General features: G+C 39.5%; 1 protein-coding gene across 1 annotated transcript in view; it reads left to right on the forward strand.

The window, feature by feature from the left end:
• Window positions 1–16734, forward strand: part of gask1a (golgi associated kinase 1A) — a 48147-nt gene extending 31413 nt beyond the window's left edge. The window contains exons 4-6 of the mRNA XM_069143491.1: window positions 6211–6333; window positions 10881–10984; window positions 14726–16734. Of these exons, the coding sequence (XP_068999592.1) occupies window positions 6211–6333; window positions 10881–10984; window positions 14726–14930 (432 nt within the window). The 3' untranslated portion in view covers window positions 14931–16734. The remainder of the gene's footprint in view (window positions 1–6210; window positions 6334–10880; window positions 10985–14725) is intronic.
• Window positions 16735–18649: the final 1915 nt, after the last annotated feature.

Below are 18649 nucleotides of genomic sequence, written 5' to 3' on the forward strand. Positions count from 1 at the left end.
CAACCTTAAAGTCCTCGTTAGGTTCAGGTTACGGGAAGCTCAAGGTCACACGTCAAGGTTATCTACTGGAATTATATACTCAAATCTCCTTTCAAACCGTTGGCGGTCAAGTTGCATTTTGAGTTTTGATAAGGAAGGGAAATGTGCATATACACACATATATATATATATATATATATATTTATTTATTTTTTATGATCCTGATTCTTTTTTTTTATCAACCCTAGGTCTCAGAAAGTTACGTGAGTGTAATGTTTTTAAAGTAGAAATAAAGAAAAACATCCCCACACACACACAGGAGGCAGAATGGTTGGCTTGAAAGCAAAGCCTCTTGTTCTGTGGTTGTTTAGTCATTTGAGTCGCAGGCGTCCAAACTTCCAAAAATCTGCATGAACATTTGATGCTGGCAGAAACGTCTCAGCAGATAGTTGTGTCCTTGTGATGAAAAGGAAGGGCAGAGCTTTTTTAAGGATCCAAAAGGCTTGTGTGTCCTCAAGCATTTCAACAGGACTTAGAAAATAAAGTCTGTGGTTCCCAACCTCAGTTCTTCAGAGAAAAACACACGGATCTCGATGACTGCATTAAAGAGACCTTGCATTGAAATCCCACTGCTTACAACAAGGACTTACAAGATAGATTATTTACAATATACTGTATAATGGCCCTATAATGCAATTAAATTGTCTGGCTTTGATTCATGGCAGCGCGGCATAAGCACCAGGATTTGGACGAGGATCACTAGAATATTACAGTGGTAATTCTTGATGGTGCAGGTTTAATACAAGCTGATCATAAATTAATCTATAGGTTATATCATAGAAAACTCCCCAAATAATAGGTGGATACTGATTGTATGAAGAGTCTGTGTTTGCATGGTGTTCGTACATATGGAATTGTTCTTTCCCTATTTTTTGAGGCACAACACAAATGCAAAGTAGGTGTAGGCTAGCATTGTTTGGTATTTTGGTGAAGACAAGCGTGGCACAGTGGTAAAGTAGGAGGATTAGATAATTAAAAGGTGTGTCAAAACAAAATTAATTGTTTTTGACATTTTGCCGGTTTACTGTTTGTGGCTACGCTTCAAATCGCAGTAATATTAGGCGGACATGCACTAAACTCCAGTGATGTGACTTTCTCTCTTTCTCCTTTTGATCGCATGTCCCAGACTGAATCCAACCGATCACCTTTGTAGTATTTTCAAGAAAAATTAGAGCAGCAAAACCCCTCCAGCAAAGAGCAGATGAAAAAAAATCAGATGTAACGAACGGCAGAACATTTTCTACACAGATCTTTGAGGTTAGCATCCGTCATTACATTCAAGGTGGACATACAAAACATTAAGAAATAAAACTATAGAATCTCAGTAATCCAGGATGGACTGCTGGTTCTTCTTTGTGGACCCTTCATTATAGTTCAATTGGCTTCATTCTTTTATGCCTTCAGCTGAAAACAAAATGGACAGAATCTGTAATCATTTGAAATTTCAGTGACAATGAGCAGGTTTGTACTCCTGTTTTATTATCCTGCTGTACAGAAGGGGTTTATTGTCGAACATCTCACGGTATTGTCGAACACATCACCGCTATTTTCACGTTTCACTTTTTCTCAGTGTTGAGTTGGCTCTGACACGCTCCACTTCCACTGCAGCAGCAGCGCCCTGCCGCTGGTTTTACAACCTCCAGCAGTAATTTGGACCTGCTTTGTTCTGTCTGCTCGCTGAGATGGAATGTGTATCTAACGCCCATCTATAACGTGTGTGGGGCTGAGCATGAATAACTCATGAGGCAGCTCTCTCCCCCTTGCTGCCAGAAGTCAATCCCTGTAACAGGGCCAAGCTCTAATAGCCTCCTATTGATCTGCTGAGAGCCGATGAGAGCGCCTCTGAACACTTGTTCCTACCTGCTCCCTTAACACCTCCCTTGGCTCTGATAGCAGGGAACTAAACACCAGAAGCATCAGGAAGAGCAGTGTGAAGGACACACTTTCACACACACACACACACACACACACACACACACACACACACACACACACACACACACACACACACACTCACAAAGAGGACACCCTGGGGAAGAGAGGGGAACTGAGGATAAGATGACAGTTTGAGTGCAGGTTTTAAAGAATGAAAGGTACACTGTTCCACATTGATACCAAGCTGTTCCTGCTGAAGCTGCAAGGAAAATCAACCAAAGCTCAGCTTGATTGTAATGGACTCAGATTGTACTCTGAAATCATGCGGCGCAGTCAAACCAGTCTGCAGCCAGTAATTCAGGTTTGTCCTAAAAGCAGACACTCTATATAAGAGTAGTGGAAGGAGCAAACAACAGGATGGAGAGAAAAAAATCAGATCATTTTGATTTTAGAAACACAGGATTAAAAGGTTTGTCCTATCTGGGAAGTCTGTTTATTGGTTGATGGATATCTTCAGTTGTCTTTATGGTCTTATGGTGATGCTGGAGAAAAGCTCTTGAAGTGTCCAGGAGCCCGAAGGTACCACAGGTCAGTCGGTAGAAAATAAAAATGATTCAAACTGGGTTATGTCTGCTGCTATTTTTAGAAGGAGGTTAAAGCTCTTAGAAATAGAGAGGCCACATGTACTGGCGTGACAATAGATGTACTGTAGCTTTGCTGTGCTCTTGCTTCACTGCAGGTTTTTAGAACAGGATCCACAACATCAGTGTCTGACTCATTGTTGGAAGGCTGTTCACTCTCTGATTTGGAGTTTTGATCAGGTGGAAGTAAAGCTTGTCAGGTTTTTACTTGAGCTTTTCAAAATTTCACTGATGAGGACAAGTCATTCATTTTGGCCATACAGTAGAAAAGCTATTGCTGATTGAATTTTATTTGAATTGATTTAGAATGGAAATTACCCAAAAATATCGTAAGTGTTAATCCTAATGAAAATAATAAAGCGACAAACTTTTTCTTGCCAGACCTCTTCGCAACTTCAGGGTGAGAGCAAGTCTGTGGTCAGACAGTCAAACAAATGATATCCCATGTTCCTTCCTACGACTCTTCTTTGACCGCGATGGAAAACGTCATGACATCAAGTCACGATCTGGGGGAGAATTCATGAGGACATAAGACAAGGCAACTACGATGAGAACCTGAGAAGAGAATGTGACTGTATTCATACAAGGCTGCGTAAAGGATGGATATTATTTTGCGTGGGTCAGCCATCGTGACACTACAGGGTTCTAAAGATAAACTACTAAAAGCGCATCGTTGCATTTATCCATGTTTTTTTTTTTTTTTAATCTGGACAATCTCACCCATAAAGTCCCATAATAAATCATCTTAATCAACTTCAACCTGCTGTCAGGCAGTGTGGCTGCTTTAATCCGTTAATATGGGCACCGATATTAAAAGATGTGCCACACATCCTGTGTGTCCCTATGTGTCCCAGGAGCTTTGTGATAGCTCACTTGTCATTTGCCGTTTGATCCTGGTTGATGGACCGATCGGTGCCAACCTGCCCTCCTCTCAGGATTTGTATCCAGTCGGGAATCGTGCTGGCAGCATCGCTGCAGATCATCACACCCTGGACACACTGGTCAAACTTCTCCCCTCCGGTAGCTGCTGCACAGCACTGAGCACCAAAACAAGCAGACACAAAAACAGTTTCACTCTGATGAGCAATTAACACCAGACACGTGTGAACCCCTGAGCAATAATAGTCTTTTTTAATTGCACCTCTTTTAGCAATTTACACACACACATCCACACACACACTCTTTCTCTCACACACACACACACACACACACACACACACACACACACACACACACACACACACACACACGTCCTTGTACACAGTTGTTTTTGACTGTAGTTAGATTGGGTTTATTTATTTGAAGTAATATTGATTATCAATTAATAGTTTTCACTATTGATGAATTTGTTGATTGACAGGAATATTGATTCCGGAGTCAATGAATATGTTAACCATGAATAATACTGACCATTGATTAATTTTGCTATTGTTAATAAGCAGTCCATGTTTGTGTCAGCTAAACTAAAATAGTGAACAATATAAATATGTTGGTGAAACATCAGCTTGTTACCATGGTCACAAAGAGCATGTTAGCCGGCCATTTAGCCTTTTAGCCTTGTTTAGCATGCACACTGACATTTTTGATTACTTAATATTGTCCCAATGGAATGAATACTTCTGCTTTGTATTAATACGTAGTAGCATTTGTTAAACAGGAAGAACTGAGTCAGTCGTTTGAAAGCAGAGCAAAAAGCAGCAGCTACACAAAGTCAAATTTCATTAGAATGAAACGAAATGTTATAAACAGCAGCAGACACTGCCAACACTGGCTGACTAGTGAACACAGAAGTTCAAAATGAAACCGCGTAGCAATGAGCAAAGAGGATGCTGATGAACAAGAGAGCGAGTGTAAAGATAAAGATAAATAAGGTTGGAATGAGTTGGACGATGTGATAATATGATAATTACAAAGTGCCTCATTGGGCTGAATATGGAGAGTTGCGTGCAAAAAGGTATTTCTTGGAAATCCGATTCAGCTGATACTTTTCCCAGTTTGTTGTACTTTTATTTTGTCCGGACTTTGACCACAACAGAGCTCCACATGCTGCTGTTCCCTGAAGATCGCTGGTGTTAAGTGACAGTGAAAGTCAATATTGGCTCAGTCTCCACAAGGCTGCTGGACCGAGCTCAAAAAATCAAGCGTATTTCAGTGTGGGAGTGAAATGTGGTAGCAGGGTGAGAAGTCTGTTAACAGTGAGAAGAAACAGCGGAAGTGCAGCTTTACTGCACAACAAAACACCTCGCTCACACACACACACACACACACACACACACACACACACACACACACACACACACACACACACACACACACACACACAGATATACTGCTGACCTGAGGGCACCAGGATCGTTTGAGTCACCAGTGCGCACAATGATGCATACAAAACAAAACAAAACACTACATATACAAAGAAACCATCACAAACAGTCAACCTGAGGGCTGATCTCATCAAGGTTGCCTCTGTTTGTTCCTCACTTTGTCAGTTTTTCTCACCTTAACAGCAGGGACTGAATCACATGTTCCTCACACCGACGAGATCAGATTTTTCTCGGCTTGTTAATCGTTTTTCTCGCTGCAGTGTGCGAGAACCTCTCGGCAGCTGCCTGCATGACTTTTCTACCCACACTGGAGCCATGAGGTTGCTGTAAATTTTTTAAGTTGTTAAATACAACAAGGTCCTGTATTTGTAGTTCTGCTATAATATCTATAGCAAATAAGACTATCCTACACTCAGCTACGGAAATGCTAAACCTGAGCCTGTTATGAGGCGTGTTTATAAACGGACCCAAATGCAGACACACAGCAAAGTTTCTTTTTGGAACCAGGTATTTATTTCTCCCAGGCAGATAGCAAACAGGAAACACACCAAAAGTCTGAGTCCAACAGGGAGGAAGAAAAACCCTCCTCCTCTGATTTCCTCTCCGGTTCAGAGGAAAAACTCCGTCCACAACGTGGACAGCTGTGATCACCAACACGAACCAGTCTCTGAAGTCCAAATGCGCATGTATGCACTCCTCCAATCCGAGCCGGAAGTTGGCTCCTCCGCGAACGCTCCTGGCAGGCTGACAGACAGACAGGCAGGCAGAACGCAGCGGGGGCGTGGCTTCGCTGGAGGAATCCCGAGGTCCTCCTCAGCGAGCGACAGGCTGATGTAGCTGGGTGGACGTGTTCGCACACTAACATTCCAAATGTAATCCAGTTTTGCAAACCTGTAAAGTTACTCGTCACTTTAGCATCACATTTCACCGTCAGAGTCACGATGAAAAGTTTAGAAAAAAAAGGACAAAAATTTCTGCAGCAGCACCAGAGAGTCATTTGTGTTACATTCGTAATACTGTGAAGTCCACATTGCAGGAATCGAATACCAAACTTTTCTGAAGTCACTGATATATCTATGACATTTATAAATCTCTTGAGCTAATGTCATGTTGGGTGGAATTTCCCTAAACCAAAGGCGTGCCCCAAATATTCCCCACTCTAATCCAAGTTTTTGGACAATATGTGGAGCAGACCTTCATCTCTAGTGAACCGTGCTGTGAAATATAGTTGTAAACGTCGGCTCTTCCATATGATCTCACATTAAGAAATGTTTTTCTTTACACGGGAAAAGATAATGAACGGACGGACGTTATGTGTGTGGTTTTTTTAGGTAAATGACCGTCTGGACAGGTACTGCTGTGGTTTCACACCAGATACGACAGAACTCTGTGTGGAGAACCTGCTGCACGCAAAGTGCCACAACACCAAGGACTTGGTACTCGTTCACATCCTGGTACGTAACACAACCATTCCATTTGAGCCCTTCAGTTTTCCTCTGTGTGCCATTAACACTGGTTTATGTCCAAAGACACTACAAGACACTGCGGGGTGTTTTCTCCCTATTTGCATTAATTGCACAAAGATAAATGAATTATCCTCAATGAAAATATTGATATTTATTTTCAAATCATATTTTTCCAAGCTGTTAATGTTTAAATAGGAGGATAAAAGATAAAAGACATTTTGATTTGTTATTGCAGGAAAGCACAGATATTACTAATAGTTACATATCTTATCATATATCGCATATCAAGTTCATTCATATGTGTCAGTGAGCCATGACAGATGTATTTTAATTTGGCTCTTTTTATGAGCCTTTTTTTTCATTTGCACATAAGAAAAGGATAAAACTGAATGTAAATGCAGAAGATTCAGAATAATGTAAAAAAAAATTGTGAGCAATGGAAAAAAACTTTAAGCAGTGATGAGGTGAGAGCTGTCAATCTCAACTAAAACGCAAACCAAAACCAAAAAGCCGTCTGTTTTTAAGCGTCAAAATAAACTCCCAGAAAATGTCAGTTCTGCTCTGACGTTCAGTTCTGCATTTCATTAAGATAAATTTGGGACTATTTGTTTTTATATTTTGCTCTGCACTGTATATTGCACTGTAATTTTATCCTCCTCACTTTTATTCCCCTATTTGATCTTTCTTCTTACATTGTGTTGCCTTGCTATACAAATAGACTTGCCTTCCCTTTCATTGGACTGTGTCAGCATTTCTGGTTTTGGTTTCTCAAGTAAAAGATGCTCGACCACAAAAAGAATCATGTTGGAATGAGCCACCTGTATTTAATGCAGTTTAGGTCTAATGCTAGTTATATGTGAACATATTCTGACTGTATGTTAAACATATTACGTAAAATTTTCAACTGAGGATTAACTTTTACAGAAATTATCAATTTGAGAGCAATATTTTATACTTATTTTCTCTGTAACTACACAAAATTAAAACTAGCTCTACTCTTTCACTTTCATGCATTCCTTTCAATATTTTTAATTGTTTGTACCTTAATTTATTGAACACATAATAACTGATAAAAAAAAAAAAAGAAAGAACAAACAAGGCACGATGACTGACAGCCTTCAAAAACAGTAAAAACTCACCTTCAGACTGCATTTTTGAACGATGAACATGTGTCAGGTCAGATGTCAGGAGACCTGTCATTCGCTACTTGTAACCTGTAATCTAGTACAACCTGTCTCAGGGTCGGGCGATCGGCGACTAAACCGGTACCCACACCATTCTCCATTTATGGAGTCCGGTGAGGAGGGTGGCTGGACACCCTGGTGGAATTAAAATCAAGATTCATCTCTAAAGGGCGTATGAGCTCATATATGAGCCATTGGCCATCCAGCAACTTTCTTCAGCTTGCTGACACTGGATAGATGAAATTCATCAGCCCTGCAAAGCAATTAGTCTAGGAGAGGGACCTCTGATATAAACATCCCCCTTCCAATCCGCACCAAGCCAGCGTGGAAGGGTAGGCCTACAACCAGCATGGATAAATCACAAAGCCAAAGGCCCCCAGGCCCCAGCAGTTCTATTATCCCAGACCAAGGTGGCAGTCTGACCAGAAATGGCGCAGGGGGTGCTAAGAATATCTGGGTAAAGACAGGCCACAAATGGAATCTTGATGTAGGAACGTATAATGTCAGGACACTGATGCAAGAAGAGAGACTCCTGGAATTGGAGGAGGAACTAGAGGGGGTCAAATGGGACATCGTAGGAATCAGCGAAGTACGTAGGAAGGGTGAGAAGTTTGAAGAACTAAAAAGTGGACACCATTTTTTCCATATTGGATTGAAAGACAAAAGTCAAGCAGGGGTAGGTTTCCTTGTGCATAGAAACCTAGCAGGAAATGTAATAGAAATAAAAGGAGTAAACAAACATCTGGCACAACTCACAAAAAATTAACAAACGGTATAAAGTAAAGATTATTCAGGTGTATGCACCAACATCTACCCATGGGGATGAGGAAGTAAAACAACTCTATGAAGACATCGCAACCTTGTTAGAGGAAGGAAATACACAGTTTAAAATACTAATGGGAGACTAAGGTGGGGAAAAAAGAAGATGGAAAAGAGGAAGCAGTTGGAAACTTCAGCACAAACCATAGGAACGATGGGTGATAGACTTGTGGAATTCGCTATAAGCAACAAACTGAAGATTTTGAATAACTTCTTTAAGAAGAGGGATTCAAGGAAATGGACTTGGAAAAGTCCAGATGGGAGAACAAAGAATGAAATAGACTTCATACTGTCAAACAAATTAAACAACATTCAAGATGTCACAACAATCAACAAAGCAAATATAGGTAGCAACCACAGAATGTTAATGTGCAAGTTGAAAATCAACACCCGTCTAGAGAGAATTAAACTGGTCAGACCCAAATACGACATCAATTTAGAAAATTTGAGTGCAAAATGCGAGAAATTTCAGCTGGAATTGGAAAACAAGTTTCAGGCACTGAATGACGGGGGGTGGGAGGGATGGCTCAAGATCTTTTGATGAATGGAACAAGCAGGTGACAGAAGTTATACAAGAAAGTACACTCAAAATCGGAGGAAAGAAATCCAAAGCTAAAGATAACAAAATCTTGGACAACACTAGAAAATGAATGCAAAAGAGGAGACAGATGAAAATGGACAATACAGGCATTCAAAACATAGAATGTATGGAGACATGCAAAACTATTCGAAAAAAAAATTGAGGGAAGATATTCGAACATACAATACCAATATGATACAGTCTACAATAGAGGAAAATGAAAGCTTGAAGAAGACCAAAAAGAAGCAAGCCCATGGGAAGCAGAAGATAACCAGCCTCCTTGATAACAACGGTGGAGAAATAACTGATCAAGACCTTATACTCAACAGAATAGAAGAATTCTATACACAACTTTATGACAGCAATAAACCAACAGAAGCCCCAGAAATAACTCAAGAAAATCTGCCATCTGTGACTGACTGGGAAGTTAAGCATGCCATCAAACATTTGAAACGGGGAAAAGCACCAGGCCCAGACAATATACTAATGGACACACTCAAAGAAGGTGGAGATATAGTTTGCACAGAGTTTGCGAAACTATTCTCCGCATGTATACAACAAGAGAAAGTACCACAAGAGTGTAAAAAATTCTGCACAAAAAAGAGGATAAGAAAGACTTGAAAAATTATAGGCCCATCAGTTTACTTTTGAACATCTGCAAACTTTTCACAAAGATTATCACCAACAGACTGGAAAGCAGATTAGATGAAAGCCAACCAAAGGAGCAGGCAGGTTTCCGAAGAAACTACTCAACAATTGACCACATACACACTCTAAATCAACTCAAAGAGAAAGTCCTTGAATACAACATCCCTCTATGTGTAGTGTTCGTCGACTACGAGAAGGCTTTTGATTCCGTAGAGACCCAGGTTGTATTGAAAGCTCTTCAAGAACAAGGCATTAGTGGTAAATACATTGCGTTAATAAGAGACATCTACTGTGACTGCACTACCACAGTGAAATTACATAAAGAAAGCAACAAAAATAAAATCAAGAAAGGAGTAAGACAGGGAGATACCATCTCACCCGAACTATTCACCGCAGGCCTTGAGAGCATATTCAAAGCAACGGACTGGGAAAACAAAGGGATAAACATTGATGGACAACGACTAAATCACCTCAGATTTGCAGATGATATAGTACCAGTATCACATAACCTACAAGAATGAGAAACAATGCTCCAAGACCTTGATACTGCAAGCAGGAAATGTGGCTTAAAAATGAACACTAAAAAGACCAAAGTCATGGCAGGCACCGTAACGACACCCAAGACAATGAGTGTAAATGGTATACAACTAGAACAGGTGGAAGAATACATCTACTTGGGACAAAGATTCACCTTAACTGAGAAAAACCAGGAGGATGAAATAAGAAGGCGGATAAAGGCAGGATGGCAAGCATTTGGGAGACACAGTGCAATCATGAAGAGAAACCTCCCAATATGTCTAAAGAGGAAAATATTCAACCAATGCATCATACCGACCGGTATGACATATGCTTCAGAAACATGGACACTGACAACTAAAATGGAAAAGAAACTTTCCTCAGCTCAACACAATATGGAACGCAGCACACTAAATATCACATACAAAGATAGAAAAACAAACAGGTGGATAAGAGAACAAACTAAAGTACAAGACATCATGGAAACCAACAAAAACTGAAAGTGGACTTGGGCAGGTCATCTGGCCAGGCGAACGGATGGAAGATGGAGTACAGAAATCACGACATGGACACCAATAGAAGGCAAACGAAATAGAGGAAGACAGCGGAAGAGATGGAGAGATGAAATCCAACACTACTGTGGCATTGCCAACTGGTATAATTTCGCAAAGGACAGAAAGTTGTGGGAACTCCATGCTGAGGCCTTCATCCTGCAGTGGACTGACAATGGCTGAACATGATGACGATGAACATGTGTCACCTCAGTGTGTGTGCGTGTGTGATTTCAGGTGAGGAAGGCAGATCCCTCCAGGCTGGTATTTATAGACAACGCTGGCAGACCCCAGCAGTCCACTGACAACCTCAACTTCAGGCTGATTGAGGGCATCGATGAGTGAGTACCAAGCACCATCTCCTTCCAGCAGGGAGGCTCGCCAAATTACACAGCACAGATTCGGAAAGTCATTTCGGCTCACAGCGGGCAGAAACACTGATACGAGGAAAAGTTTCTGGAGAAAATAAAACACATTTAATGACACATTTCCCTGGTGAACAGCTTTCAAATGAGGAGCACAGACACGTCCCACTGGAAGCTTGTTAGGGTTTTGTTATAATGACTTTCTGATTAGATCGGCGTGCTTTCAATTAGCCTAATATTCTATATGCTGAAAGAATCAGGTCTGATAGAAATTCCCCTTTGTCTGTCACTTAGGATTACTCAACTGCTACATAAAAACCTCTTAAATATCTTAAGCCTAGGCTTGAAAGTGGATGGAAACAGAATGGTAAAGTCTTCCATTATTTCTCATCACTGAATCAGGTGGATAAATAAAAGGAAAAAGTTGTTGTTTTGACTACTTTTTATTTTCCTTCAAGTCTAACTAATTCTTGGATGATATTAACTAGTACGGTGCACGTTCAAAATATCCCGTTCGGCAGTGTGATTGACTGTGTAGCTTTGTAGAGAACATCTTGCTGCAGTGAGGTGAAAAGCGCTCAGCTCCGTGCGCTGCGATGCTCTGTGGAACTGCAACTGCGTGGCGTGACTCTGCTCGAGAGCTGCTCGCCTGTTTATTTAAGTTTTTTAATATTAAAAGTGTCACAAGTCCAAATCAGTGGATCATTTTCCCTGAATTTTGGACTTCAGCAGGCCGCTGTAGGGGCGGGGATGATTTGTGTTGGGTTTTTTTAATCTTTTTTTGTCAATACTCTTAATGGTTGTTCTTGGAATATTTATATTTAAAATATGACAAAATATTGATTTTACAGCAGTGACAGAAAGGTACTGTGAACACAATAATATTTCACTAATAGGCCTGACATACATACAATACTGAGTGAAGGTTTGACAGAATGAAGAACAGACATTAGTTACCATTTTCAGTCACTATACAGTCCATGGTCACTGCTCTGTCCTTCTGCCTCTGCTACAGGTGGAGGGAGGATGGGCTGGTTGCAGAGGACAGCAGATAGAGTTTGACCAATTTTAAAAAACATAAAAAACTACAACCCCATTGCAAACTGTTAATAAAAACAGAATGTGATGATTTGGAAATCATGTTGACCCTGAAAATATACTGAAGACAACATATCAAACGTTGAAAGCAGAGAAATTAGATATATGCCTGTTTTGAATTTGATGGCAGTGTTGCATCACCTCTTCTTTTAACAACACTGTCAATGTCGGAAATGAGAAGAGCAGTTTCTGGAGTTTTTAAAGTGAAATGTTGATCCATTCTTGCCTGATATACGATTTCAGCTGCTCAACCGTTGAGGGTCTCCCTTGCCGTATTTTTTGTTTTATGATGTGCCAAAGTTTTTTTTTTAATTGGAGACAGGTCTGGACTGCAGAAAGGCCACTTTAGCACCTGGACTCTTCTATTACAGACCCATACTGTTGTAATATGTGCAAAATACAATGTTATCTGGATGGCAGCATATGTTGCTCCAAAACCTGAATATATCATTCAGCATTAATGGTGCCTTTCCAAATGTATAAGCGATACATGCCATATGCACCAATGCCCCCTCACATGCTATTACCCGCACCCTCAGATGCTATTAGTTAAGCACTACTAAGCATTACTAACACTTAATTATTTTAATAAGTATTAAGAAACTGTTAACAATGTCTCTTGTGAAATTTAGTAAGGGTTTACATGTTGATTAAGTACTAATAGATGTTTATTTTAGGATGATGATGATGATCCACTTATTGTCCATTATACAACTCGTGACTTATTTTTAGTAAATGTTGAAATCAGTGGATACACTCAATGGTATTTCTGTCAAGGTTTGCTTGTTCCTTTGTGTTCATACAAACATACCTAAATTCATAAGCTAACCTATAAATTATCATACACGTCTTACACAATAATTTAAAATGCATTTTAATGCATTACTTAGCCATATATCCTTCAAGGAACTCTTCATAAAGGCATCAGAGTGCTGAATAAGCATTACTTAACCATAATTAACCATTTATGCTTTGTGTGACCCCTATGGTAATGTAGAAAAAATTACCCTGAAGTGACACTTCATAAGTGATCGAGAGTTTACTTAACCATCATTAAGGATTTATTAATGCTCTTTGTGAGAGTTATTGGAAAGCTAAAAAAAAAAACAACAGGTATCTTTTAAGTAATACCTCATGAATACACAAGAGTGCTGAGTAATCCAATTTAAAAAATAATTCTTAGCGTAGCACCAAATCACAACATAAGTCATATCATAACAGTGTCATAGAGAGGAACCCAACAATTTAAGAATTTCCACCAGCAAGTATTTGGTGACAGTGAAAAGGAAACAGGAAGAGACATCATATGAGACTCAGAGGTGTGTGGCCGTCAGCATTGTTTATACTTAACTAGCCATTTATTAATGATGTTTGTGACTCTTACTGTAAAGTTGAAAACATTTCTCCTGAAAGTAACACTTCATAGATGCACAAGTAAGCAGAAAAAGCATTACTTAACCACAATTAACCATCTATTAATGTTCTTTTGTGACAATCACACAGCTGTTAGTGGGGGGGGAAATGAAATAACTACTTTTCTTTTTCAAAAATATAAAAAAGATTTATGTTCCTGGAATCTAGTTTTTTAAAAAGCCCTGATTTAGCAGACCCATGATGCCCAAAAAGCGCAAAATTATAGGAGGAAGGAGAACTGCATAGAAAGACACAAAACTTCTGGATTGAGAAGGCATAAAGATAATGAGATGTAATGGTGGCATACAAAGAGAGTAGAAGAGAGAGGAGAGGAGAGGAGAGGAGCACCATAGTCATAGAGTTTCTACTTTTGGAAACTCTAGGAACCACAGAAAGGCCAGCATTCTGAGATCAAAGCATTCTGTTTTTTAATATATACACAGTGGTGTGAAAAAGTGTTTGCCCCCTTCCTGATTTCTTATTTTTTTGCATGTTTGTCACACTTAAATGTTTCAGATCATCGAACAAATTTAAATATTAGTCAAAGATAACACAAGTAAACACAAAATGCAGTTTTTAAATAAAGGTTTTTATTGTTAAGGGAGAAAAAAAAATCCAAACCCACATGGCACTTTTTCACACCGCTGTATATATATATATATATACAGCGATGTATGTAAGATCTTTATGATAGTATGGAGCTTGGCCTTTCACAGCCTTTCACAGCTTTATAATGTAGAAGAGTTTTGAATTCAATTCTTGATTTTATGAAAAGCCAACAAAGTGAAGCTAACGTTGGAGATATATGGGGCTCTTACAGGGCTCACACTCACATTCACACCTATGACCAATTTACAATTAAATATGTAACATTAAAAACATACAATGTATGGATTACGTTAAAATTTCGAGTGAATTCCAAAAGAATAAATCATTTTTGTTTCTTCTTGTGCTAGCCTTCAGTGAACTGATTGGCTTTATTTCAGCATTTTAAAATGTTCTGTACAAATCAGGTATAGTATCATTATTTTCTCCCTGCCAATTAAAAGGCTGTGAGAAAATCTAAATAATAAGTTGTTTGTTCTATATTCTGGTGTGTAATGACCATTTCAACCTCTAGGGTCCACTAAAGTGGCTGTTTTTCTGGGCTGTAAACCAGCACTGACGCTACAACACATCAAAACCCAAATCTGTTTCTCTTTTCAGGTTTCCAGAGAAAGCCGTGTCGGTGCTCCGGTCAGGCTGTCTGGAAGGTCTTCTTCTACGCTCCCTTTACACAGACAGGAACTTCTGGGACAGCCACGGTGGAGCCGATGGTCTCAGGCCTCTCATCCACATTGTCGAGCAGAGGGGGAATATTCTCCTTCAACACATCGGGGACAAAAAGCTGCGGCTCAAGAGGGACCTGTGACCGAGCTGGCCAGGCATGATGGCATTTACTCTGTGTGATCAGGGAAAGTTCATTATAGAGCAAAAGAGGCTGTGAAAGAACAGAATCCTGCAGAAATTAAGTCAGGTAATTCAAAATCACTTACCAGGTCAAATCTGAAAAGTTCAAAACTAGTCAAACTAGTGTTAAAGGTGATTTGTAATTTTTCGAAAATATTTTTGTCACTGAAAGGACACAAATACACATTTCTGATGGTAACTGTAGTGCAGAGCCGTCCAGGGGTCACACGGTTAAGTCAAATATTCATGTGAAAATCAGTGCGAACAGATTAATAAACCTTGCTGTGAGACTAATACCACAGGAATGGACTTCTGAAGTGTGTCCAAGTGGTGCACAGATCAAGCAAAAGGGATTGAACCAAAGGGGCTTATCCATGTCATTTTTCAAGAAAAGATGGACTTAATTTCACTGACAACATGAAATATAAACAAAAAAGAAACCTTTACAAAGGGAAAATTGTGCTCCTACATTTAAATACATTTTCAATAGGAAATTCAACTTTGAACCAAAAGTTTTTGACTCACAACCAAAGATGTGTGCTTCACAATCAAAACTTTTTTTGACAATAAAGATGCTGGTCTCATCAGCATAATTCAAAACTATAAGGTATAAATTGTTTGTAATCCAAACAAGTTTATTAAGTTCATATATTTCCGCTTACAAAAAAATGCTCTTAAAACAGACTTTCATGCTTTTATAAAAAGGACACAAGAACACCTTCATAGACGCTCGCCAATCTTTCGAAGTTCGGCTGCCAACTTATTCCTCTAATAGCCTGACTGACCTCTAGTGGCACTTGTTGTGCACGACAGTACATGAATTATGAATTTTTCTTTCCCATCTTACCATCAAGCATCGTCTGTTGTCATTTGTTGCTGCTTCAGCCAGTATATATTTGTTCCGCACACAAAAGACAAAATGGGTCTGCTCTGGAAACACATTCAAATATAACCCTATGGTAACATATGTCAGTGTGTTTATGTAACGTAATTCATGCAAATGCCTTGTTAATCTGCACTATAGGAAACACGGCTGTTGCTCCTCATTCAGGATTCTTGGTATTCATCACAACAACATTCACGCTTCCCACTTGCACTTGCTAACATCTCACTAAAGGGAACTGAGACAAATGATTCCAACCATTTCCTTCACAACAGCAAATGTAAGAGCTGAATTTCTGCAAACAATTTAAATCCAAAGAAGCATTTCTTTCCCTCTATTTTGATATTTTACAGCGCGAGCGGCAGATCGAGTGATTGATTTGGTTGTCTGGTTTTATGAGATAAGCTTTTAATCGAGGGATTAAAAAACGGCTGTCAGCAATCAGTTTTTGGACCAGATCCTGGAAGCCGTTTGATGAAAATGGACCATAAAAAAAAAAAAATATATATATATATATATATATATATTTCATTAGTTTTTTAGTTTTTTCAAAGTGCCTGTCATTGTTGAAATGCACAGCAGGGTACAGAAGCAAAAGAGGGGAAAAAAATGGAACGTAAATTGGAAGAAAATCAAGCGTCTCTTGGGAAGGAACAGAGCTGAAGCTTCTCCGTCTGAGTGACACGTTTCTAAAGCTGAACTGTCACAAAACAGTATTTTGGTATTTGCTTCGTGTGAATAGTGCTGATGATTTTACTTGAAGCTGTTGTACGCCCAATCTGCTCTGAATTAAAATTCCAGTCATAATGGTAGTTTGTAGATTAATGACATTTTCTATGGCTCCCTCTTTCATCACTGAATAAATGGCTCTGATGAGAAACGGCTCAAATGTGTGAACCTGTCTTTATTTCCACTTGATGTTTTGCTTTTTTTAATTTTTTTTTGGCAAACCACCTAATGTGTGAGGGACGCTGCTGGTTTTTGCTATTTTAACACATTTTGATCGAGCTCATTAAGCCCCATCTGGATTATACCACATTTAATGCATTCATACATAAATAATAAAGTGTTAATACTGCACTGCTAAAGGACAGCGGTTAAAAGTAGCAGGATTTTTTTTTTGTGCGCTTTAGATCAGGGAATACAATGATAGGATTGGAATTTAAAATGCATAGAAACATGAATTGGACAACATGAAATATGATGCTAGATCTCATATCCCGTGTGTGTGTTGCTATCATCATAATTTAGACTAATGTGTCTCAGAGGCAAATTACATCTGGTGCATGGGATGTTGTGTACTGCTGCAGGAACATATTAGCCGTGTTCCGTTTGCAGAGATTCTGATTAAGTGTGCACCCCATACATGCAGTAAAACAAAAATGTTAATGCATTTTTGATGTTTGCATGTAACAAAAAGAGCAGAAGAGATAGATGGCAAACATAAATGGCTAGTCAGGCATGACTCATCCATAAAAGCTATCATCATGGAGCAATATGGTGAAGGTCATTATCTGGTGCAGCAGAAAAATAACAGGTTATCATAAGAGGCTGAGGCGTGCAGCTTGTTCTTGAGAAGGTGACGTGTGAATCAGAGAGCTGCTCTCTGGGAAAGGAGGCCATGTAGGTAATGAATAACCCACCCCCCCCCCCCCCCCCCCCAAAAAAAAATAAATAAATCATGTTTTGTATAAGCTTCATTCTCAATGTTTTGGCAGAGAACACATTTATCCAAAGTTCATGAATACAAAAAGCTCCTGTGTTTATTAAAGTCTGCAAAAGATTTTCCCAATGATCAGCACAGGACTATAAATTGATCTGTGATTGTTTGAAAAGATGGACATCGCTTCCAGACGTCTGTACTTTGGGGAAGGCTGTGGCTCAGACGATAGAGTGGGTTGCACACTAATCAGAAGGTTGGTGGTTCAATCCCGACCTCCTCCTGTCCACATGCCTAAGTGTCCTTGAGCAAGACACTGAACCCTAAGTTGCTCCCGATGGTGTACCATCAGTGTGTGAATGTGCTCCTGATGGCAGCACCTTGCATGGTGATCTGTCTCATGAATGGGTGAATGGGAAAACCACTTTAAAGCACTTTGAGACCGAAAAGTGATGAATTTTCAGTACTACAAAGCTTGTTCACTTCTTATCGGGATACATCACCATGGTAACCGGGAGCAGGTAATGTTCAAGATTTCAGATCCAAAGACATACAAAAGTACTGCCGACCGACCAATCAATTGTCTCTGAAAAAATGTCATCAAGTTCCGATGGAGATCTGTGCGCTGACAGTAAGACGGTTCTCTGTGGAGTGAAACAGTCCTCCTCAGAGGCCGACAAACATCTGTGTCTTTCCCCACTGATTTATGAGATATAGATTCTATTAAATGTTTTACTGATATCATTCTACAACAGAACGTGACTGAATTCATGCTATTTATTTCTTATTTGCCCCTCAGTTCGGTCTGAAAGGATAAGGCTAAAACTGTAATACACGTCGTAAAAATACATCAAAGAACACATAAATGAAATGAAATACATGTGTAATTATTGTCAGATCTTCCTGTGCACTTTATGGTAAAGTGAAGTCTCAACTTCGGTTACACACTCATACAGTCTGTGTTTTTTGTTTTTTTTTAGCAGCACAGCCTTCCATTATTCAGCAGCTGTAGCTGGGCTGCTGCTTTCAGCCTGGATTATGTGTTTCACTTCTTCATATTTTTCTAAAATGATGAATGAAATATGTCGCTCTGCTGTCAGAACACTTCTTTGTGATTGGTGAGATGCTTCAAACACCT

The sequence above is a fragment of the Embiotoca jacksoni genome, unplaced genomic scaffold (assembly GCF_022577435.1).
Source record: "Embiotoca jacksoni isolate LCO1_2020_lvr unplaced genomic scaffold, fEmbJac1.0.p SCAF_11, whole genome shotgun sequence".
NCBI classification, from domain to species: Eukaryota; Metazoa; Chordata; class Actinopteri; family Embiotocidae; genus Embiotoca; species Embiotoca jacksoni.